The sequence below is a fragment of the Coturnix japonica genome, chromosome 21, assembly GCF_001577835.2.
Source record: "Coturnix japonica isolate 7356 chromosome 21, Coturnix japonica 2.1, whole genome shotgun sequence".
Lineage (NCBI taxonomy): Eukaryota > Metazoa > Chordata > Aves > Galliformes > Phasianidae > Coturnix > Coturnix japonica.
The window spans coordinates 809,146-832,504 of NC_029536.1; the positions used below are offsets into that span (position 1 = coordinate 809,146).

General features: G+C 46.5%; 4 protein-coding genes across 9 annotated transcripts in view; 2 read left to right on the top strand and 2 right to left on the bottom strand.

Moving 5' to 3' along the window:
- Positions 1-9,982, bottom strand: part of TP73 (tumor protein p73) — a 28,242-nt gene extending 18,260 nt beyond the window's left edge. For 2 of the 5 annotated variants that reach the window (XM_015882545.2, XM_015882549.2), the window contains exons 1-3: positions 5,191-5,335; positions 3,380-3,475; positions 2,867-2,990 (exon numbers count right to left, since the gene is read on the bottom strand). In XM_015882545.2, coding sequence (XP_015738031.1) covers positions 2,867-2,990; positions 3,380-3,475; positions 5,191-5,234 — 264 coding nt within the window. In that variant the 5' untranslated portion in view covers positions 5,235-5,335. Of the gene's footprint in view, positions 1-1,467; positions 2,991-3,379; positions 3,476-5,190; positions 5,336-7,666; positions 8,623-9,803 lie in introns of those variants that run through there. The other 3 variants (XM_015882547.2, XM_032448788.1, XM_015882548.2) reach the window with 3 other exon arrangements.
- WRAP73 (WD repeat containing, antisense to TP73) lies at positions 8,687-18,645 on the top strand. 2 transcript variants are annotated; one of them, XM_015882566.2, is made up of 12 exons: positions 8,687-8,863; positions 9,277-9,429; positions 9,982-10,098; positions 14,208-14,280; positions 14,666-14,769; positions 15,152-15,238; positions 15,699-15,833; positions 15,932-16,009; positions 16,656-16,761; positions 17,093-17,218; positions 17,672-17,863; positions 18,158-18,645. In XM_015882566.2, exons 1-12 carry the CDS (start codon positions 8,795-8,797, stop codon positions 18,265-18,267), a joined length of 1,350 nt encoding a protein of 449 aa, XP_015738052.1. In that variant the 5' UTR covers positions 8,687-8,794; the 3' UTR covers positions 18,268-18,645. The 2 variants fall into 2 exon arrangements, with proteins under 2 accessions (XP_015738052.1, XP_015738053.1); XM_015882567.2 differs by having other exon boundaries at positions 14,672-14,769.
- Positions 18,646-18,818: 173 nt separating this feature from the next.
- On the bottom strand, positions 18,819-21,431 carry TPRG1L (tumor protein p63 regulated 1 like). Its single transcript, XM_015882589.2, has 5 exons — positions 21,152-21,431; positions 20,979-21,070; positions 20,524-20,700; positions 20,108-20,261; positions 18,819-20,003 (listed from the first exon to the last, which is right to left on the bottom strand). The coding sequence occupies exons 1-5, from the start codon at positions 21,353-21,355 to the stop codon at positions 19,809-19,811; spliced, it is 822 nt and encodes a 273-aa protein (XP_015738075.1). The 5' UTR covers positions 21,356-21,431; the 3' UTR covers positions 18,819-19,808.
- A 96-nt stretch (positions 21,432-21,527) lies between these two features.
- MEGF6 (multiple EGF like domains 6) overlaps positions 21,528-23,359 on the top strand; it is a 31,018-nt gene continuing 29,186 nt past the window's right edge. Inside the window, exon 1 of the mRNA XM_015882621.2 lies at positions 21,528-22,499. Coding sequence (XP_015738107.2) covers positions 22,420-22,499 — 80 coding nt within the window. The 5' untranslated portion in view covers positions 21,528-22,419. The remainder of the gene's footprint in view (positions 22,500-23,359) is intronic.

Consider the following 23,359-nt stretch of genomic DNA (forward strand, 5'->3'; position numbering starts at 1 on the left):
TCCCAGTTACTCATATCCTGTTGAAATGGGAAATAAACAGGAAGCTTTTTGCCTCCTGGCAAAAATCTGCTAACGCTCCAGAGCTGCAGCGCAGAGAGGGCTGAGGTGTCCCCTGGACGTGACTGGGAATGAAACACCAAAAGCAATCCCTGCATGATGTGTTGTGATTACAGTGGTTAGAGCTGGGGCTGTGTGGGGCTGAGGTGAGTGGCAATGGAGATTAGTGGAAGGGTGAATCAAGGCTGATGAGTTTGGATCAGCCTCGTTCAAGTCAGACGATGCTCAGAACATCCAAAGGTGCGAGAGCCAGACTCTGTAAATCTCATTTCAGACCTTTTTCACCCCAACTAATACTGCACGTTTCTCTGCATGCATTATGATTCATCCGGCTCATAGCACAGTTTGGTTACAAAGCAACAGGCAAAGGCCCTGGTTACTTGGATTTGTAAACCTGTTGGAAGCAATACTCAGAGCCAAGCGCTGCGTGCACAATGACTAACTTGGTTTATAAGACTGAGTAGATTTTGGAAGTATTCCCTTAACAAACAAATCCAAGCAAGAGCGCTTGTATGTTTTTCAACAAATCCAACACGGTGTTTGTGAATGTATGTGTGCAAATATATACAGGTGTTTATACACACACATCAATAAGCACACGATTGCAGAAAGGACACCTAGAGAAACAGCACCACAGCGCAGAGCAACACAGTATCTATGTGTTTTTCACTACTTGTGTAAGACAAAAAGGAGAAATCAAGTGATTTCAGGTTGGGAAGCAGAGCAGCACACCCTTCTATCTACAACTACATCTAGATATTCTGAATGCCAGAGAGCTGACCCAAAAAACCTTTTGATTAAGAAGGCAACCTCAGAACTTGAGGACAGGGCTGAAGCTACATCACCTGGAAGCACAGGTGCCATTGCATGTGCCGCACCCTTCCAGCAGCTTTAAACCAGGAAAGGCAAAGCTGCTTTGGGGATGTGGGTGTTTGTCAGGAGCTGCAGTTCTTGTACTTGAGAAGGTCTGAGGAGAAAATTGAGCTGGACTTGGTTGGCAGTGTTGGCAGTAAGGGATGCTTACGGCTACCCTTTGCTTTCAGCCAGGTTTCTCCAATGCAAGCATATACAAGGAAGAAGATATGGAGCTTGTGCTTGCTCACATGAAAGGTTTAAATCATGCCTGAGTCTCTGCAGAGCACAGCACAGGAGCAGACAAAATATGAGAGAAGCACAGACTGAGCTGGTGAAGCTGCAACAATCCCAGGTAGGCAAAGTTAATATTCTTTGAGCTGCCGGGTGCTTCAGATACGGAGGATACATCCAGTGCATCCCCAACTCATCCCAGGCAGCAGTGGGAAGGCTTGGAAGCAAAGCCAGGACACAAACTGAGCTCCTGCTGCAATGGCAGGGAGCAGTTACAAGCAAGAAGCAACAAGGTAAGAGCCGTTAACAAAGAATAACACCTACCGTGGTATAATGCTGCATCTGGTCACTGATGTACAACATTTTAGTCTTCTTGGGATTTACAGACAAGTGGGAACCGTCCCGCCAGAGGAGTCATGGGGTCGGGAGGAGATGGAGCCAACCAGGGAGATGCGGTGCCGGAGCATGAGGTGTGAGACTGGGGAGGCAGTGCCAGGGATGCTGCACTGACCACCTGTGTGCCGTTTGTTGGCTTTTTTGCTTTTTTCATCTCCCTTAGTTCTGTCAACTAGCTGCATCCAACAACAAAACGGGGCCCACCCCTTTCTGTCCCTCATGACTATTCATTAAAATGCAGGGCAGGCCTCAGCTTGCCCAGTGATGGACTAGGCTGTACCAGCCAGTCCCACCGAGGGGAGAGTGGGGGTCCTATAATGTAATTAAACCCAGCCAGGCTTAATTCCAGAAAGCCACTTGCAGCATTGCTGGAATCAAAACTGACCAGCACCCTTCAACCACAGACTGAGGTGGTTGTATTGGCTTGAGCGTGTTGATGCAGTGACCTTGAGATCATTCCAGTTTGTACTTATGGGGCTTTTCTAGCCAGCCATGCCACCACTCTGTCCCTCAATTCACCCCAGTTTGGGCTATGGGGGGATTCTTTCCACTGCGTGTTAGTAGCATTCACAAACCACATGAGCAGCTTGGACTGGAGCTATCCCAGCTCAAATGCTGCTGGAGGTCTCATTGGCACCCATGCCCCAGTGCCACTGGTCAGAGCAGCATCCTAAGTCAGGCTTTAAAGGCTGCATGATCTGAAGCCAGCATGTTTAAGGAAAATAAAGTAAGGGTGGCTGTTGTTCTCAGTAACTCACATTATTTGTGTGTTTATTTTCATACATGTCAGCCTGCCATGTGTTTTGGTGATGACAGCTAACAAAAGCTATAGTCAGCTTGCTTTGAGCTTAGCAGCACAGTGTTGAGTCTCACAATGAGATCAATATAAATATTTACTCCTGGATCATTAATTTGAGCTCCCTCACCCCTGCAAGCCCCCCCAGCCCTGGCACCCTGTGGGAACAGCCTGGTTGCACCAGGCTCCAGCTGGAGGGGGGCTTCAGTTCTGCAGCAATAGGAAACTCTGCAATTAACACTGCAGCCCCCATCTGAGCCGTCTGCCAAGCCCCTGCCCTGCTGCACACAAAGGCCTGGCAAGAGAGGGAAAGTAAGCTAAAAGCGAGGGAAAAAGAGGCTGGGGGAGGGGAGGCAAGCTGGTGAGGAGCAAAATGGGCTTTGTAGAGGGAGGGAGATGCTGAAGTGGCCTGTGTTTCTGTTTGAGTTATGAATACGTTCCCATTTCCTACCCTAAAGCCACTCAATCACCAGGAGGAAAACAAGTTTATATCTGATATATCTCTCAACTTTGTAGTCTGAGCACACTCACCATAACAGAGTCATTCATGCCTCTCATCTGGAAGACATCCATTGAGACCTCTGTGCTGTTGGAGACCTCATTGCTGCCTGTATGACTGGATGGAGAGAGGTCGAAGTAGGTGCTGTCTGGTGCCCTGTGTGCAAGCAATGGCAGATGATCAGCTTTCCAGCTCTCCTACACAGCCTGCACCAGCAACAAGGGCTACAGCTCAGGAAAACTGGCTATGCCCAGCCCAGGCTGGTTGGTTGTTGGTCCTGGTGGTCACCAACACAACTTTGTGGGGCCCTGCATTCAATATCTGCAACATCTCCAGCTTCTGGCTGTTTAGCACCATTGAGGCAACTTAGTTTGGCAGATCAGAGCCTGGGGGCAAAATTCTGAATGCAGGAAAGGAACATGTGAAAATTGGTGCATGTGAAAGATACTAGTTTCCTTTCATGTCATATCGATTAGATGTGTTAATACAGATTACATGGCAAAGAGGCACTTCTGCCTCAATACACATGAACAAATACCACTTACAGTGTACTCCAAAGGTGTTCAAATGTTGTACTTTCATCAGCTGGAGAGGACTGGGACATCTTCACAGAGGGGGAGTCTGACAAAGGATAAATCACTCTAGGGACAAAGAAAAACAATGAAGTCAGTGTTACTAGAGCACAAACAGAATGTCTCCTTCTTTCCTGGTGGTTTAAGGACCTGGATATGCAGGGATTTGATCTGTTCAGCCTAAGAATGGAGTAGATGATGTAACAGAGTTTACACTGCTTTGTTCCTGAAATACACACACAGAGACCCAGGTCAGCTCCATTAAACTCAGATTACGATAACACAGGTTGCAAATGCTGCATTATAGCACCATATCACAGAGTATCATTCCCTCCTGTTTTTTACTGGTTCTTAAACTCAGGTCAGCAAAGCAGCCAGCAAAGAGCAGGAGCTTTTTGGGCTGCTGTGCTAACAGATGTGTCCTTGCAACAGACCTCTGGTTGCAGGTGCTTTCTTTAATGCTGATATTTCAGGTGATGACACCACCTCCATCATCTCCAGTGTTACAAAGATGTGGGTATTTTGCAAAGGGCCAAAGCAGCAGAGTTCTACAATGTCAGCCCATTTCTGCTAAATGCTGTGACACAAGTTTCCCATTCGAAATGTTTACAGCACGCTCCAGCAGTTCACAGCCCCTTCCACCCTCTGAGGACTATTCTCAGTAATCACTTTGAACCAGGTTCACTCATAAGGGGCTTAGATCTCTCAGACAACAACACTGAATTCTTGAGTAGGAAGTCTCTGAATAAAACTGAAACACAAAGTTAGTTGGCAAATAAAATCTTGCAGTAAGAATCAGAGCCAAAGATGTGTTTGGTGCTGCTCCCCTGAGATTATGCTCAAAGCAGGGCAATAGGGAAACCCTCTTCTGCAAAGCTGGTGAATGATGGGCGGATGGGGTGATGATACACGACAAAACTTGATAGGACAACATGGACAGCCGCCATCAGAGTGAGCCTGGATCATCTGCAGTTTGCTATGAGCTACAGAGAGCCCAAAGCCCCCCAGTTTTCTGTCTTCCTTCAAGCACCAGAGTGCTGAGAACACTGTGGTCTTTCCTTTGTGCCTTGAACCCTCTCCCAAACCCCTGGAAGAAAAGGCAGCATAGTGCGGAGAGCTGGGCTGCAGCCATCTTGGTCAGCATGCTGCTTGCAGCCATACCATGAGACTGCCCTCCTCCTCCTCCTCCTCCTCCTCCCTGCTTCCCTGAGCTTTAGGAGCTGCCACCCTGCCCTTCCTAATACATATGCATCCCAGCTGCACTCCAGTTACCCCTTTTTACTCACACAAGGGTTACCATCTTGTTTCGCCTCGGTACCGACATCTAATAGCGAAAGCCTGAAAACTTCCTGCTTTTCAATCTTAAACCGCTCATGGTGAGAGCAGCTGCTCTCAGAATGATGATGTTCAGGGGAGACCAGGGTCCTTTCAGTGGTCTATGAGTCAGCTGAGGACCGGGTGGTTTAGGAGCAACAGGCGCTACACCAGACATTAAAGTGAAAGCAGGGTGTTGTCCTGAAAGCTGACCCATGCTGGTTTCTGCTGCATCTGTGACTCATCCGAGTGATGCAGTACCTGCAGATGCTCTTCCAGGACGGCTTGGCACAGCAGCAGAGCCTTTGCTCCCCGCAGGACTTCTAGCTGAAGACTGAGCTCATCAAAGTCTCACTTCCGCCCATCCCTCCTCATCCCACGTGTAAACAGAGAGAAAAGAAAGGACGGAAACAGCAGTTCCAAGAAAAGAAAAAGCTCAAGAGCTGCAGTGAGGCTCCTCGGGCCCTTACCCTGCTTCCACGCTGCTCTCCATGGCCCTGGGTATCAGCAGCATCAAGATGGAGCCAGGCCTTTTCTTTCAGCAGAGCGAGCACCTCCGCACCGCCCCGTGCTGTGTGGTCATGCTGGGTGACACCAGCTCTAACCACGTGGCTGCACTCGTTTTCAACAGAAGGAAAAAAAACAACCAATCTGTATATTTTAAGGGCGTTTCAGAAGTTTCCTTTCTCTTTCAAAACAAAATTGGCATCAGCAAAAGCCAGGTCGGTGTCCATTCACAATTGGGATCCGTGGTGCAAAGAGCAACTGGGCTGCAAGTGCAGCTAACACACTAACCCTCATGCAGTGAGTGCTGCACATGCTGGGGAAGCATCCCTGCAGCAATACGGGCAGCCTAAAAAGTGGCCTTTAAGATGAGAGACAATGGCAGGAAAGTTTGCAAATAACAATTCTGGAAGTTGGCAGCAGTGATGTCCATAGCAGAATTTGCCTTAAAATGAGGTATCCTACAGGATCAGTGAGGGAAGGAAGCAGGGCAGTCGTTCTGATGGGGCAGTCCAGCAGAAGGAAATCACATCCTCCTGGAAGCAGCAGCTCTTGGCACAGGTTAAATGAAGGTGAACCAGGAAGAGTCTCATAGACTGATTCTAGCTTTATTGGAAGCACTACTAGATTACTTGGATGAAATTACCTCCCAGTGCCCGCCAGCTATGCAAATGGCACAGGGAGGTGACTAACCTGAGGCTAAACACAGAAGCACAGCTAGAAAACAACCAGTGTATCCAGACTCTTTGCTACTTCCACTCACCCACATCAGCCTGGAGGATATGTAGCCCCTGGAGGATATGTAGCCCCTGGAGGATATGTAGCCCCTGCCATAAAGGCATCAGCTCCTTGACGTCACCCCAACACCTCTTCCCAGCACCACAGTTTGAGGATGTAACACCTCGACTTCTGCACAGAGGAATTCTCCAGCCAAACTTCCACCAGCAGGATTTGCACCTCCAGACACACACATCTGCTTCTTAAGCAGTGCAGATGATCCTCTGTCCCTTCTGCCTCTGGGTGAGCAAGGCTGCCTGGGGTGACAGCTGTGACACAGGACCCAAAGGGAGGCTGCAGCAAGGCAGTCAGGCTGATTCATTGCAGGTATTTGGAGGAAGAAAGATTGAAACATGCAAACTAGGGGGGGTTCGGTGCATGAAGCCAATGCTGCTGATGTGATCTGGTTGTTTACACGTGGGGAGCTGCCTCCCTGCATGCCTTCTCATCTCCACCATTCGCTGGATTGTTGCTTCCCTCTGTTGCTAGTTAGTGCATTGCAGGGAAATTGCAGAGCAGGTAGAGACAAAGGTACCACATCCATATGGAGGGGGATGAAGCCTTGATGGGAGGCGGTGCCTGGCTGCTGAGTTTCTGCAGACTCAAGAAGGAGCATCTTTGATCTCACCATTAACTTTAAGCTTTAGGTACCGGCTGCTATTTCAGCAAGTAATAACGTATTTACCACCATCCTGCCACCTCGAACAGCCCAGAATGAAACGTGACAAACATTTTTAGCCACTTTAATGGGAGATAAATGCACACAAATCTGTACAATGGCTCTATTTCTAATCTTTAGAGGCCTTTGGCCCAGCCTGAGAGAGGAAGACCTCGGAAATTAAAAGAAGCCATACACAGCTATAAATCTGCAATGCTGAGATGCAGGACAAGGCATCACTCTATTCCCACGCAGCAGTGGGAACACAAGGCTGGGATTGGGACTTTTAAGTCTGATATTGCTGATTCTCACAACAAATCGCAATGTTCTGCTTGACAGTTTGTGAGCGTATCTCCACACCTCCACTCCTCCCTTCAGCTGCACACTGGGAACCATCCGGCTCATCCAGTCTGCAGCAAACAAGTTAATATTAGCAAAACACTTGGCACATCCCAAGGTCACAACACTCTGTGCTCCTGCTAACTCACCTCTGATTAGTAAATTCACACATGGCAAACACTGCTTAGAAAACTGACCAAAAGTAAGCGAGCTTTCCAGCAGCACGCTCAGATCTCTGTGTCTAACATCAGCACTGCTGGGTGAACAGGACACATTGAACCTGAGGTACCAACAAAACAGGATAGATTGAAATCCTCCCTGATGGATAGTGAAGCCAACAAATAGGTGCTGTCCCTGCACCAGGCACCATGACCCTGCTAAGCCTGGCTGCAATCAACCAGCCCCAGCATCCTGCCTGTGTTCCTCCTTTTCTCTGCTTTTCCATTCCAAGCTTGGCTGCTCCTTCCACCACAAGTGCTTTCATTCTGGACCTACATCACTTTGAAGCAAACTATCCAAGATTCTTTAAACCCGAGTAACAATCCTACAAAGAAAAGCGACCACAAATCATCTTCCAGCTGCAATACAGAGCAACTGGGAGAGGGTCTGTGCTGAGGAACACGCGCACACAAACCATAATGAGTTTTCCTTTGTCTTTTTTCTCCTACCTGCTCTGGCTCCTGGGCACTTTGGGTTCCCCCGGAGGTCTCCTACAGACAGGAGCGGCCTGGGATTGAGGATCTGTTATTTACTGCACTACAATCTAGTAGCGTCCCGGTCTCCTAGGCAATGACATTGGAGCTGTTGAAAGCTATGTGAAAAGTGAGGCAAAGGCTTGTGCACTCCCTTCCTGGAATACGAGGCAGTTACAAAGGGGTGGGGACAGCTCAGCCAAGCGTGCAGGGGAATTAAGCCGGTCACCAGCCCCAAAATGACTCTGGGGCAGCTGCAGGGCTATGGAGACAGCTGCTGTCGGGGTGGGAAGGAGACTGAAAGCACAGCTCCAAAGGAAGCTCTGCACCATAAAGACTGGAGTTGTTTGGGGTGCTCACATTGCTCACCAGGCCCAGTCATCCCACCTGGGGAACAGCAGGGACTGTCCCCATAGGGCAGCAAGGCTGAGAGCCTCACTTGAAATCCCCACGTTATGGGTCAGCAGATGGAATATTGGTTCTTATATCCACTATCCAGTGGCTTTTCTCCACCTGTGGCTGCAGTTCTCCCTGCACTCACCCAACTCTGCTGATTATTGATTATGCCAACATCAGCTTCGGCCTGTACTTCCCACACGCAGCCCCATAGCAAACCCCGATGTTGGGAGGCACATCCACAAGCATGGGGTTAATTATCAGCCTCACACAGTGGGGCAGAGCAGCAGGTTGTGGGGCTGGAACCCCCTCACAGCTCTTTCTCTCATCGACCTTTAGGATCCTTTCTTTCTAAGCCCTCCCTGTGTTGCTGCTCCTCATCCACAGCTCGAGGCCTTTCATTTCTATCAGTGCCCTGGGGCAGGTCGCGCTGTGCTGCCCCACAACGTCGCTAAATCAAATTAGATTGAAGTTAATGAGGGCACGGTGAGTATGGCGGGTTACATGGCGCGGAATCTGCGCGGGAACGAGCCGCTCTCATTATGCATCTCATTTACATAACAATAGCTCCCTCGCGGGGAACTTCCCGCCACCGCGACTAGACAAAAGGAACTACACAGGAAGTTCCCGCCCTTCCCTCCCGCTTCCGCCCTGAGGTGCGGGTCGGTTTGAAACGGGGCCGTTCCCGGTTCGGTTTTGGGGGATAAAATGGATTTTTCGGAGCTGTTCAAGGTGTCTGGGCTGCTCGGCAGGTTCTCACCCGATGGGAAGTGCTTGGTGAGAGCGGGGATGGGGGGCGGCGGGGCCTGGGTGGGAGGTGGGGAGGGACGGGGCCTTGAGGTGGGGCCGGGCGTTATGAGGGGGCGGCCTGTTAATGTTAATGAGGTGGTGGCCTAATAATGTTAGTTAATGGTATCTTAATGTTAATGGGTTTCTTATGGGATGAGGAGCTGTGTGTTAGTGGTGTCTAGAACTAACGAGTCCGGCTTTTAAATGACTCTAGACCCCCCTACTGGCTTAACTGTTTTTACCATGATTTATGGTAGAGCGTAACTCGTGTGAAGCCTTTCTAGGTGTAAATAGGGGAATGCTGCCCCGTAAGTGGGCAGTGGGGTGTTGTATGGCAGCACATTGAGTTCTTATGTCCAGAGCTGGTGCACTAACCCCGTTGTGTTCCTGCCTGTGCTCAGGCTTCATGTGTGCAGTACAGGCTGATCATCCGGGATGTGAACACCCTCCAGATCCTCCATCTCTACACCTGCCTGGACCAGATTCAGTACATTGAATGGTCGTCGGATTCTCTTTTTATACTGTGTGCCATGTACAAGCGAGGGATTGTTCAGGTAAGGACTCAAGCAGAGTCTTATTGCGTGTGACTGACTACAAACAACACTCCCCATTACTTATGCTTTTGCTAAAGAAATGGGGAGTTATTGATAATGGATGGTCTGTGGTAATGCAGCATGCTGTGACTTACAAAGCTGTGATCTACCTCTTGAGTTTTGAAACAAACTTAGAATGAAAATACGCATTAAACTAATTTAAACCGAAGTTAGGAAGTATCTCAGGTGTTCCTTATTTCACCCGGCAACAAATACATGCAAGCTTACCAAATAAAGTGTGATTTTTTTCAATTGCTGGATATATTCAGTATATATGTTAAAGAAGAAAAGCTTATTTGACAATTTGTATTAACACACAGAGTTTTGAGGCTTACTTTTGTAGTGGAATCCAGCGCCAGTCCTTCATGGCCGCAGCTTTCAGAGGTTTCTTGCCCTCTCTGATCAATGGTGCAGGAGCTTTTCCTCAGCTGAATCGTATTCTTGCAAGGAGAGGTTGTGATGAGCTGTTTGGTTGCTGCTCTGCCTGCTTGTTTTCCTCCCTTCCCGCTGTAGGTCTGGTCCTTGGAGCAGCCAGACTGGCACTGTAAGATAGATGAAGGCTCAGCAGGATTGGTGGCTTCATGTTGGAGTCCGGATGGTCGTCACATTCTCAATACGACAGAGTTTCATGTAAGTGTGAAGTCACAATTACTCTCCGTGGTATCAGATGTTACTGTCTGCCCTTTGCCTCTTAAAATAACCTGAAGCTCTTAAAGCTGTAGTGGTGGTAAAGAATAGTTTCCCTGTATTCCCAGATGTAACCTGCATTAGTTCCAGTTCAGATGTTACTCTGTTCACATTTTATTCTCTAGGGTTTGATAAGATAAAAAACAAACTCTTATGCTGATAGTGTGCTTAAGCGTAGGAATAACTTTGATGTATGAAGGCAGCACAGAGTCCAGATCAGTCTGTGTGTGCTGTACACTGAGGACATGTTGGAAGGCACGTGGAAGTCTGACTCTCCACCTTTTTAGCTGATGATTGATGCAGTTCAGTACAATGAATGGCCAGAAAATAGCTGGGAACCACATGTGAGAAACATTTGTTTAATATATCTGACTTTTTCCGGACTAGTTGGCTTTTAAATGATGCATTGTTGCCCTGAGTTTGGATATTACACTGCAAGATTTCCCTTTTTCCATCCAAGTATCATTCAATGGGATACAGGTTTATCATCTGTGCGTGCATATTGGTGTTAGTGTAAGTACTAATGCTCTCAAGGGTAGAGATTTTCTGCCTGCCAAGTGACCTCCTTCCACTTCCCTTCAACTTCTTAGACTGTGGATTTTGTGAGTGATTAAATTAAACCCGAGTTTCTCCAGGAACGATCACCTTGATAGTGATTAAAGTAAATGTGAGTCCAGAGCTACAACTCTAAGTCAGTGAAGACATGCCTGGCAGACAGGCAGGAGTGTTGTTGTCCCCGTAACCCAAACTGAAGGCTGGTGCTATGTGCTACAAATGAGTTTCTTATGGCACATTCATGTGGGGGTGGACTAGCAAGTATTTATTACCTCCCAACAGAACTCGGTTTGACCTTAGAGGATTTCATTAAGCCTTTGCCAAGTTGGCATCTGTGTTGGGATAAGTTTTCTTTCCAGCTGTAAACAGGTTGCTAAATTAGCTTTGTCAGACAGCTGCCTGGGTTATGCCGGTGTCTGAGTTGTGTTTGCTCTATAGCGTGCTAAATCCATAGTCTGGTGAGACAGGCGTTAGCAGTGCTTGGGACAGAAACTCAAGATACTTAATATTGGTGTGTTATGAACTTCAGGGATTGCCTGGGGGGCTTATGGTTCCCTGTCAACTGGTGCAGTTTGGCTTTGGTAGCTTGATGTTTTCATACAGCACCAACTAATTACTCGTGCTTGTAATTCTTCAAGTTAACATATGAGCTCCTTTGTAAGCTTACAAGTTGCTTTAATTTCTACTAGAGACTTCCTTAAGCATATGGTTATACTAATTTATTTCTAGCAGTCTATGCTTACTAGTACAACAGAGAACATATTCAATGGCCAATTTTAATGACATCTTTACATTTTTACATCACAGACATGTAGAGTTTAAACAAGAGCTGCAGGTAAAAGATACAGAGAAAGCAAATGGAACTTATTCCAGACTTAGAAGCTTTGTGATGGATGGCTGGAGATCATCAGGGTAGTTCTGGAGTGTCTCTCTTTAGACCTATTCTTTGAGATCTTGTGTATTGTACTTTCTCTAGTTCCACTTTAGTACTGAAGCATTAAGAAGCTTCCTTAGAGCTATAGTAGGAGAAAGAAATGTGTGTGTTTCTGTGTATATTGGAGCTAATCCTTAGTAACTGGAAATGGCCACGTTGGTTGAAAAATGCTTTCTGTCGAGGAATGCACTCTGAATAATCTTCTGAAATCCGGTGCTGACAGACACTGCTATGTAAGGAGGCTTTGTGACCCAGTCAAGTCTGGGACAAAAGTTGACAGTCATTTGAGATGCCAGGTTGTTTAAAAGTGTGTTTTTATCTATTGAAAATCACCAGTCTCACACCTGCCTATAGCTGTCAACATTGGACGTAGTCCTGAACCCAGCACTGGAGACTGTTTATCACGTTACCATCTAAATGCTTTTTTTTTTTTTCTCAGCTGTTTTTAGGCTATTTTAAAAATGCTGCTGCTTTTGCTTTGGGTTTTTTTTTTCCACTGCAAAACAACAGCTGAAAACTTCTCAGCCACCATTATTGTTAGGATTTGGGTTTGACAACTCCAGTTTCTCTAGCAACTTATAGTGAAGAAAAAGTACCCTCAGAATGGGCAGTAAGAAATGCCTGCCGTGAGCATTTGCTTTTGTGAGTTTCTAATATCAGTCCCAGAGTTTTTAGGTTGTGTTGTGTGACTTGGACAGGAGGCTGCAATAAAGTTATAGCAGAACTTCCATGTGGTCTTTAACTTAGTTGATGATGAGCCTCAGGTAATGCAGAGGTAACAGTAAGAGCCCTGTGTGCCCTGTGCTGCTTCTCACTGAGAGATTCCCCTCTTCCTGAGCACCCCAGCAATAAGGTTTTGCCTTCTCTGACACTTGGAGCCAGCCTATATGGTCTGGGGTGGTGGTGTATATGACATGCAGCAGGCCAGGTGAGTTGACTGGGGCCAAGTGGTAACACAAGTGTGAACTTGGATGCCTTTGTCAGGAAAAATTACAATCCAGACCTCAGCATTCAAAGCTTGCAGCTGCTAAGCTCGTATTAAGTGGCTGTAGAATGTACATTGTGTGTGCTGCTTGTTTTGGTCAAGGGAAGAACAGCAGCGAGTACATTTAACACTGCAATTAATAGGAGCAAGCAGCATATCACTATTGCAGTTGCTGTAGAAGAATGTGAGTAGGCATTGTGTTGGTATTTTTAAAGTAAATCTTGCATGAAGAGCAGGCTAACAATGCTGTATTTTTGTATGTCCGGAAGTGAGCAGTTGCAGTGATAAAACTTGATTAATGGTGTTCATCTTGCAGATTCCATTGGGATCCCTTAAACTTTAAGGTGGTACTATAGATGTCTAGCTGTAATTTCATAGCTGTTAAATAAAGGAAGAGATAATAAAGGCTGCATTAAACAGTGGTCCAATTGTGCTTTTTTAATCTTTGGACATAAGAAGGCTGGGATTTGATGTGGTCACTGCTCTTTCCTGTTGCATTTTAAAACAGCTGTTTTGTGTGATCTCTTCAAGTCTCATAAGTTTCTTAAATATATATTAAAATTAGTGAAGAGAACAGTGATGCTCTTTTGCTTCTGTTCCTCACATTGCTATAGAGAGGCAGCATTAGGAATGTGTAGCTTGGTTGGAATACAATGTCAATTAATGACATGGAAAGCATGATTCATGTCAGCAATAAAAAGTCTCTGAGTTCTGCTGCAGGGCACAGGCTCCAGTGTTAACAGAACAAACACAAGATGCTTCCTTGGGGTCATTTCTCACTTCTGAATTGTACCAATTGCTTCAGAGAAAGGAAAATGTGAATTGAGGCCAAACACAAGCAAAAGAGCAGCAGAAACTTTTACCCACCGCTGCTGGTAATTGATCTGCATTGGATGCAGGTGGGTGATTGAATGGTAGATGGTGCTAAAGTTTTACTTATGTAGTGAGTCAGAACTAATTGTGTCATTCAGAAGTCTTGGGAAAGATGGTTTTTATGTCCACGGATCTTAATAGCAACAATAGTTTTACCTGCGTCTTATCTAGAATCTCTTACCTTGGTGCAATAAAAACATAGGAAAACATGGGATGAAAAACATACCCCGGAAACATTCCTTGCTCCAGATATAAATGCAAAGGTTCACATGACATACTGATTAATGCACATATGTCTGGTGTGGCTGCCGTTGCTAAGGGAGAGTAAGTATTTGTTTTTAATTGAATAATCTGCAGATGGCAACACAGAGCTTCCAGAATGCAGGCTGTGACCTTGACGAGCTGTGGAGGGGCTTGTTTTGCAGCTGACTGCCTTCTTTGCAGTTTTCATGTTCTGGGGGTACACAAGTCTCCAGAAATACCGCAGATATGGTGTTTAATGCTTTGCTTTTGCTTGTCTGTAATATGAATTCCTTCCAGATTTTCTTACAGCTTTGTGCTATGCAGAATAACTGCAAAACTTAATTAAACCGTACACTGATAGTACTTTGCATTATTAAGCTAGGTTTTGGGGGAGGGTTATGTACTAACCTTTTTTTAATCTACAAAAATAAGCAAATACTTTGTCTTTCTCTCTCTTAACAGCTGCGGATAACTGTGTGGTCCTTATGTACCAAATCTGTGTCTTACATCAAGTATCCCAAAGCTTGTCAGCAGGGTAAGTGTCACCAGTTTCCCACAGGAATGGGATTGAACACAGGGATGTTTCACCATGATGGGTAACTAGGTGCCACATGCTGCGTGTGCTGTCCTAGGATCTGAGTTCTCAGCCCTTGCACTGAACTCTCACCACTTTATGTGCCTGTTCTGCATGTCTTTCCGTTGTGCTGCCTCTCTCATGGGTCCTGTAAGGTGTAAAGCTGGAAGTGTTGGTGATGAGAAGCACAAATCCAGAGTGCCTACTCATCATCAGGATGGGGGCTGACACTTGGGAGTTGATGGGATACCAGTAGCTGTGTGCAGCTACACAAAATTAACTGTTTCATCTGTCTTGTTATTGGTTTTGCCTTGTTCTCTTACTTACCTTTCTGTCCCTCTGGAAGGAATAGCTTTCACCAAGGATGGCCGCTATATGGCAGTAGCAGAAAGACGTGACTGCAAAGACTTCGTCAGCCTCTTTGTGTGCAGTAACTGGCAGCTGCTGAGGGTAAGATGTGTCTCTGCTTTCCTCTGCTTCTGTATAGGCTACAAGCATCAGCTGCACACTGCTTTAAACACCATCACTTTGCTACTCTGGTTTTAGACTTGCCAGTGTGTTTTTTAGCCTAACTCCTTTGCTGGCCTGTAGCATCATTCCATAGCAGAGGGATTCTGTTCAGGAAGCTGTATATACTATGTGTAAAGAAAAAAAAACAACAACCCCTCATATAAGCTATTATCACTAAGGAATAGTTCTTAAACTGTACACTTCTATGCTGGCTTATGAAAGACTTATGTTTATGGTAGCATTTGGAAGGGTGAAGTGAGGACTGCATGTAATATTTGTTAGTGTAATGCTTCAAATGACATTTTTCTCTTTCTGGGGACAGCATTTTGACACTGAAACTCAAGATCTGTTTGGGATTGAGTGGGCTCCCAATGGCTGCGTTCTGGCAGTGTGGGATACATGTCTTGAGGTAGGAGGAGGAAGATGAGTTTAGAGTTTAAATTGTTCTTTTTACAGCTGCTATGTATGAAGCAATAACTAAAATAAAATGTGGTGTTATTTTGCAAGCAAATATAAGATCAGCTGAACTCCAAGGAAACGTGTCAGAATATTACACCTGTGTAGGTAATGAGCTTCCTAACAAGTATGTGTCAAACTTATGTAGGCCCTTAATGACAATAAAAAAGCTTATTAACATCTAGCTTATATAAAAATATATTTGTAGTTTTAATTGTAAACACTGTGGAAGCTGCTATTCAGATAAATGAGGAAATAATTGTTCTCTAAGATGTTTCTTCAGTGTTACTTGATATTGCATGAGAATTTAAGTAGTGACTAAAATGTTTGTTAGGAATATGTCAATGTTATCTTTTGTGCAAAGTGTTTTCTGATGGCTGTGGATTTATGGGCAATTAATCAATTTGTTTCAGTACAAACTATTGCTGTACTCCCTTGATGGCAGTCTGCTGTCCACGTATCAGGCTTATGAATGGTCATTAGGCATAAAGTCCATTGCCTGGAGTCCCAGCAGTCAATTTTTGGCAATTGGCAGCTATGATGAAAAGGTAAGAAATAGAGAAGAGGAAAAATAAACCTAGCCTATCTAAATCATTTGCAGAATTGTGTCATAACCACTCTGTCTTGCAATATCTTCTTGAATTAGGTGCGTATATTGAACCATGTAACTTGGAAAAAGATCACAGAGTTTGAACACCCAGCAACTGTTACTAATGCAAAGACTGTAAGTATGAATCGTTATCAGCACTTTTGTGTGGCTGTTTGTTTCCAAAGATGTTAATAAATCCATTTCATCCTGGAAGCTTTTCTATTTTTCCCCCTTCTAGACTCACATACATGCCAGTGTATTTCACTGTAGGTGCTGATTGCTTACAGATTTGGATCAATGATCCATTGATTGCACCTCAGCAGAACTTCTCTTAATTGAGAAATGGCCTTTCTTTCCTGTGAAGTTTAGAACATGTAATGAAGACAAATGGAAGTAACTCTGCTAGTCTCTACTATGCAGACAGGAATTCCAGTTGGCATTCTATGTTTCCGTTATTCCATTTATTGCACTGCCAGATGTAGACTTTAGGAATATTGAATGAGTTGGACTCATTCTTCATGGACTTCAAGGTTCATTTATCTGCTGGAAGAGTTTTCTTGATCGTGGCTCCAATATGCAAACAATTCAATGAGGATGCAGGATTCAGTATTTGCCTGCTTGAAGCCTCTCTCCTTCACTGATAACTTGGGGGTGCTGAGATGTAATACACCTGAAAATATGGTGTAAATCACTTGAGTTAGTGGGATGAGAATGATTTATTAATAGCCCAAGCTCAAACTCTTCTAGGCCCTTCTTAGAGCTGTCACTTATTTCTTTGTAGATTGTGTATAAAGAAGTGGAGAAATCCCCATCTGTTGAAACAGAGAGATTTTCTTTCCCTCCGACAAGAGCATTGGCTAGTTCTGTCTTCAGCACACAAAGTAAATGTAAGCCAAGGTTTAGTAAAGTAAGACACTTGAGCTTGCCATCTTGAAGTCTTTCTATAAATAAATGTTATGTGAATGCTGATGTTGGAATGGATCCTCTGGGTGCTCTGCTCAATTCTCCTGAGTTAACTGAAGAGCTCCAGGGCAGTAAGGACCCTGCTGGAGAGGATGCTGTCTGTGCTCTGAAGGCATGTTGAAGATGAGTGGGTTGAATAAAAGAATAAGAAAAGAAAGAGAAGAATAAAATGCTTCTCTTTGTTTTTAACAGCTAGAATTGAATGCTTTGTCCATTCAGGCTTGCTCAGTAAAATCCTTCTATTCTCAATTCCAGATGACGTTTCCCAGATACCAGTCTCTTTCCAGTACATCAAACCTGTTGCTGATAGGGCTAATCCCAAAATGGGGATTGGGATGCTGGCATTCAGTCCAGATAACTGTTTCCTGGCAACCAAAAATGGTAAGTTCCTTCTGTTTTCTGTTAAAGGAGAAACCTTTTTGTTCTATGTGCATTACCCTGGGTTTGGCTTTATATTTAATAACAGTAACCTGCTCTTTAATTTCTCCACATTTGAAGCCACTGTATTGGAAAATGAAGTGCCCAGCTCCTTCCTGCTCCACTTCCAGCATGTGTCTCTTGGAAGGCAGAGTTCTTCACAGCCTGTTGTTGTGGGGCTTCTGATTAACACAGATGGTCATGGGATTAACACTCAGGTTTTCCCTTTGACAGGCCTGAGGGCTGTTTATGTCTGGATGCAAAAGTTGTGCTTCAGAAGTAGAGCCCATTAACAGCAGCACAACTGTGAATAGTTCAGTAAGAAACAGTGGAGGAAGACAAACTGAGTACTTCTAAAGAGGCCACGAGGCCTGTTTTTTCCTTCAGGTATTCAAATGATTTCTTCTTTACTTTCAGATAACATTCCTAATGCTGTGTGGATCTGGGACATTCAAAAACTGAAACTGTCTGTAGTGTTAGAGCAGCTGTGTGCCATCCAGTCCTTCCAATGGGATCCACGACAACCTCGACTTGCTGTATGTACAGGAAATAGCAAAGTCTACCTATGGTCCCCAGCTGGATGTGTGACAGTACAAGTTCCAACAGAAGGTAAAGCTTTCTACAATGTCCTCTGCAAGCCATCATCAGCTTTTTATTTCCACTTATAATAGTGCTTGTGCCAAATTAAGTTAATGTTTAAGCTGTGGCTTACAGCTTCTCAAAGACAGGCCTTTCCATCCTTCAGAAGATTGCAGATTATATGGTCTCAATTGTACTGTTTCTGCTAAAGTAGATGTAAAATCCCTGTTTTAGAGCTGTGTGGGGGGGTATTTTTTGCAGTGCATGTGGCTTACCTAGGAAAAGTTGCTTGGAATAAGGAGATGCTTCTTGCTATTTCTGCAGGTGACTTCCAGATTGTTTCTCTCTGCTGGCATCCTAGTGGAGATTCCATGGTGCTTCTGAGTAAGGATAACTTTTGTGTGTGTTACTTAGAAAGAGAAGAAGTGAAATAACTATTGATCGCATTAAAATGCTCACGGATCTGAGGAAGAATGAGGAAAGGGGTCAAACCCCAACCTGAAGCGTTTCAGTTTGTAAGTTATTTATTTGAAGGAGCACAATCCAGCTCCAGTCCATAAAGTGCTGTGAGTGAATCTGAATGATGTTGCATCTCAAGTGTGGGAAAACAAAGGCTGGATTTTAAGGAGCCTTCAGTTTTGATGTAATTCAACAGATTCTGGCAACTGTGGAGTGGTTTGGTTTTTTTTTTCCTAACATTGTAGCTGAATGTACATAATGTATAGATATTATTTAAATTTGATAATTTCCAATAAATATTTTGATATTACAAACTTAGTATGATTCTAACTAAAAAAAAATGCTATTAATATCAGCTTCAGGCTCTGCAGATGAATGAAGAGTAAGTTGGGGATGTTTAATGTTATTGAAAGGCAACAATGAAGCAGATAACCTTAGAAAAGGCCTTGAGAGGTGAGTGCAGCTTGTTGCGTTCCACTGTTATTTCAGCTTTGTGTAAGTTTCAGAAACACACCTGGAGCTCAGAAAAGCTTCTGCAGCACAGAATTTATTCAGCATCGTAGCTGTGCAGATGAATATTCCCATAAAACCACGTGTATAGAAGAGCACAGATAATGATGAAGCTTGTTACAGTAACCTCATGAGCACTTCTGGTTACAGCATCTCCCCCCTGCTTCTGAGATTCAGTACTGGAGGTTTGTATGAGGTTAAATGTAAGAATGTATAAGTCAGGATTGACATACACTGCTCAAAGCTCTGTCCCTGGTAGGAGGTTCCACGCTGCTGCTCTGAACTAGAGTGGATTTAAGGAAATGGCTATGAATACAAATAGGGTTACTGTTATAAAACCGTTCCTACAAATAACAGCTCTGAAGGCAAACGTTTGCAATGCTTTTGGCAATACTCTCTCGAGACAGTCTTTATGGCTGCAGCAGAAGGGGGTACGAAATGGCGAGTCAGGTTCAGTTGAGAGAAGGAGCTACTTTTACCAAAAAGCCAATATATATTCAGCCATGTGCCTGCTGACAAAGCAATAACCCACATACCCTGCTTCTGAGCAGATGTAGCAGTACAGCTGTAACAAAATTTGCTGGCTCTTGTGCTAATGAAAGCCCTGTCAGTCAGTCATCTGTACGCTAAGATCACTGTAACTGGGAGACACTGAAACCTCTTGAAGCAATACAAATCAATCCCAAGCACACCACATGATTCAGAGGTACAACTGCCCTATGGCACAGTACCTTGGATATGGTGCTTGCAGCAGATACTGATTGCACAGATATACAGGGAAGAATGCGTAGTTAGAAATGGAAGAGGAAACAGCACTGCTTGCTGGGCCTGTGTAAGAGCTGTTAGTTAGCTACAACATACAGGCATGTGTGTCTGCTTTGTGTGTTCTCTCCATAACAACCAGGGCCTCCAACCACCCCTTTCCTTCCTGCAATGTCCTTGCTTTGCCATACAGGAGCCTAACATAAAATCACTTTCCCTTTAAAAAGACCAAACGCTCTGCATTTTAAAAGCCAATTTTGCCTCTTGTCATGGAGTAGCCGAGCTTGGCCTCATTGTTGATGAAGGACATCAATCCCACGTAAGTCTCGATCAGAAGAGGCCGCTCCAGCACCAGGACACCATTGGCCCTCCCTGGTAATGGCCATTCCTTGTGAGCTTTCTTCACAGCCTGGATGAGCTGAGTCTTAAAGTTTTCCAACTGAAAGATTAAATAATAATAATAATAATTAATCACTATGATGCTTTCCCTGTTGTTTCACAGGGAAAGAGTTGCTAAAAGGGTCAGCCCTCCCATTCCCTTACCAGGCAGAGGGATGCAACCTTCTCATCAGCGTCTGCCATCGGGTGCTCAGTGAAGGTGGCATATGGGACACTGGTGGACCACGGGTTCCATCTGCTGATGAAGGACGCACGGCTCTTCTTGTCCCACTGGATGCGGATACCGACTCCTTCTCTCCTGGTGTTGAAGACAGCAGGGTTAATATAGCCTCAATTAGAGGTCTGAAAGAGACCTCCTTAAAGCCAGTAGCTACAGCTTGAGTTTGTAGCTAGTCCATGCAAGACAGCAAGCTCCTTTATCAGCTGATGGAGTCTGAATTGCTGTATACAAAGTTGGTCAACAGCAGCAATAGGAAGAGTTCTTATGGTCCATCCCAGTGCAGAGGCTGCTAACACCAGCTGTGTGCACTGAGAGCTGCGCTGGGGCTGCATCAACTTACTTGTTGAGAGATTTAGGTGGGAACTCAAACTCTCCTACAGAGATGGTGTCGATGGCGTTGAGCGCGATCCTGGTGACGTGCTGGCACTGCAGGCCCACAAAGTCGTACTTGCAGATCAGAAGGGACCGGTCGGTGATGAGCACCAGGCGCTCCTTCTCGTTGTTCCAGTGGTCGATTCTGGTTTGGGAAACAGAAAATGGAGCTTTAGCTGCATAGAAACAGGTAAGAGCTTATCTGATAGAAGGGCTGCGATGGATACTGCTCTATTTCCCATCATAGCCTTCACTTTGCACCGTGAGGCCTGAGAAGAGGTTGAACATCCCAGCTCAGGAATGGTACAACATAGGAAACATAGGGGCTCTCAGCCTTGTTAGTAAATAATTAACAGCATCTGTGCACGCAGGGGAGGTCAGGTCAGTTCAGCCCCGCTCCAGCTGTGGCTGCCCGGTACTCACTCTGTGAGCAGCCACACGCTCTCCACGTCTCCATCCTCCGTGGGCATCACGACGGCTCGGATCTCGCTGACCGCCTGCTCGATGGTGCCGGGCTGCGGGGGGAGGGGGGGGAAAAGCGAGAGGTGAGCGGGGTAAAACGGGTCCGGAACGCGTCGAACCGGGCCGGGCCCTACCCGGAACACGAAGTACTCCTTAAGGCGGCCGGCTCGGCTCGCGGTGCGCACGTTCAGCGGCCGCAGCTTCTGCCGCGGGGGGGCGGCGGAATAAGGCGGCTCGGGGCTCCCCGGGACCAGCAGCGCCGCCGCTCCCGCCGCAGCAGCCACCGCCTCCTCCTCGTCCTCCGGGCCGCCCTCCTCCGGGTCTCGGAGCTGCAGCATCGCGGTTCGATGGGGCCGGGCTGCAATGAACGGAGCTCCGCCGCCTTCCGGGGCGGGCAGCGGGAGGGGCTGCGGTGCACCGCCCCGCACCGAGAGAGGAGGAGCGGGGAGGGGGGGGAGCTGCGGGGCTCGAGGGGGCGGACGGGGCCGGGTTGGGCGTCCAACCGCTTTGCAGGGTCCGCTTTGCAGCCAGAGCCTCGTGCCCAACCGACGGGCTCTCGTGGCTGCCATCGGGCGCAGCTGTGGTTCCTTATGGCCCGTCCTCTACCCGTTCGTATCCTCTCTGCTGCCCCGGCTCCGCTGAGAATGGAGCTGATGGTATTACAGGTCTTATTGATGATTCCATGTTGCTCAGCTCCAGCAAACCCCCATCACCTCCTCCGGGTCTGCTTTCCCCTGTAAGACGAGGACTGTGCTAGGGGAAGGTCGGCAGCGTTCCCATCCTATTCCCCTGCTCCTCCAGATCTGCTCCTTTTGCACTGTGGTTCCTCCCCACCTTTACAGGGTCTCCTCGGGCAGAGGGATGGATTGTTTTCTGTTACAGTTCATAGGGACACCAAACCTCAATGAGGTCCCTCCGGGTGTGTTGGAAAGGGGTGTCCAGGAGCTGACTTTGAGTCCTGCATCAAAACTGTTTCTTAGGGATAAAACAAAAAAAGCACCGTGGTTATTTCTGCTGCTGTTCTGCAGCTCTGCCCCCTCCTCTGGTGGGGCCGGGCACAGCTGTGGGAGGGATTTCTGCCCATTAGGACTGAGAGAAAGGAGCAAACATTGAGTGTGAGCTGACCTGGGGGGAAGCAGCTCAGCCCCCCCCCCCCAACCATATGGGGTTGCACAGCAGGACAGGACCCGGCTCTGTGAACCCCCACATGTTCACACCGTGTCAATAAGCAGCTGCCAAGAGGAGAAGTCACTGTATGTCCCTGCAGCACCAGAAGCCAGGTTTGCTGTTGGCTCCCACCCATCACATGCTGTGATAGTTTCCCATGGACTGCACTGAGCTGAGGAAGCAGCCGGGGGGGTGGATGTGCTCCATTGGTGACCCCCAGCATTAAGGTGCTGCCATGGAGGCTCCCATGCTGGCGCTCGTCCTTGCACTGTGGATCTCTTCCCTTGCTGCTGGTACTGAGCTGCAGCCCCGCATGTGAGTAGCAGAGAGCACCTGGTGCTGTGCTGGGGTTGGGGGCTGCTTCCCATTGCTTCTTTCTTTCCCCCCCTTTGCTGTCATTCCAGGGGCAGGGCAGCCCTTCCTTTCCAATTAAGCATCACAGATTGCTGTTAATCATTTGGCTGCTTTGGAAAACTTCCTTGGAGTGCAGAAGCCCAGCTTTAATATCCACAAGCTCTTCCTGCCCCCCTCTTGCTTTTTGGCCCTACCAAGCAGTTGCAAGCCGGTGTGGAATAGCAGCAATAATGCCAACAAAGCATCTTTGGCCAGAGGCAGCTTTTCAGTCTTAAGTGTAGGAATTCTTCCTGTCGTGTAATTGCTGTAATTGCTGCTGGGATTAGATCTGTATTGTGGCAATAAGGGAGCAAACTGTGTCTTTTAAGAGTGCTTTGCTGTCCCCTCAGCCTTTAGTTGTGGCGCTGTAAACCCCACAGCACAGTTCTCCCCTCCAGGATTTGCTGACAGCTTATAGAGAAACTGGGATCTGCTTTTGCATCTCTCTGCTGTGCCTCCATCTGCTGACTGGCACAGAGGGATGCTGAGGGTTCCCTTTGTGGGGAGCGATGGTTCACCCTCACTCAGCTCTGTTTGCAGAGATGTGCAGACAGAACCAAACAGGCAGAGCGAGCCGGGATAAATATTTGCAGTGGCCGCGCCAGATATTTGTTGTTGTTTGTCTCCTTTTTGCTGTGCTGGAGCAGTTTTCATGTTCTGCCAATGAAGCTTCAAAAGTTCCATCCCCGTGCTGATGTTTGTGCGTGCACAGCAGGGGCAAAAAGCACGGCTTGTGTTTATTTGTGCTCCGGATCCATCCCAGGAGCAGAGGACACCCTCAG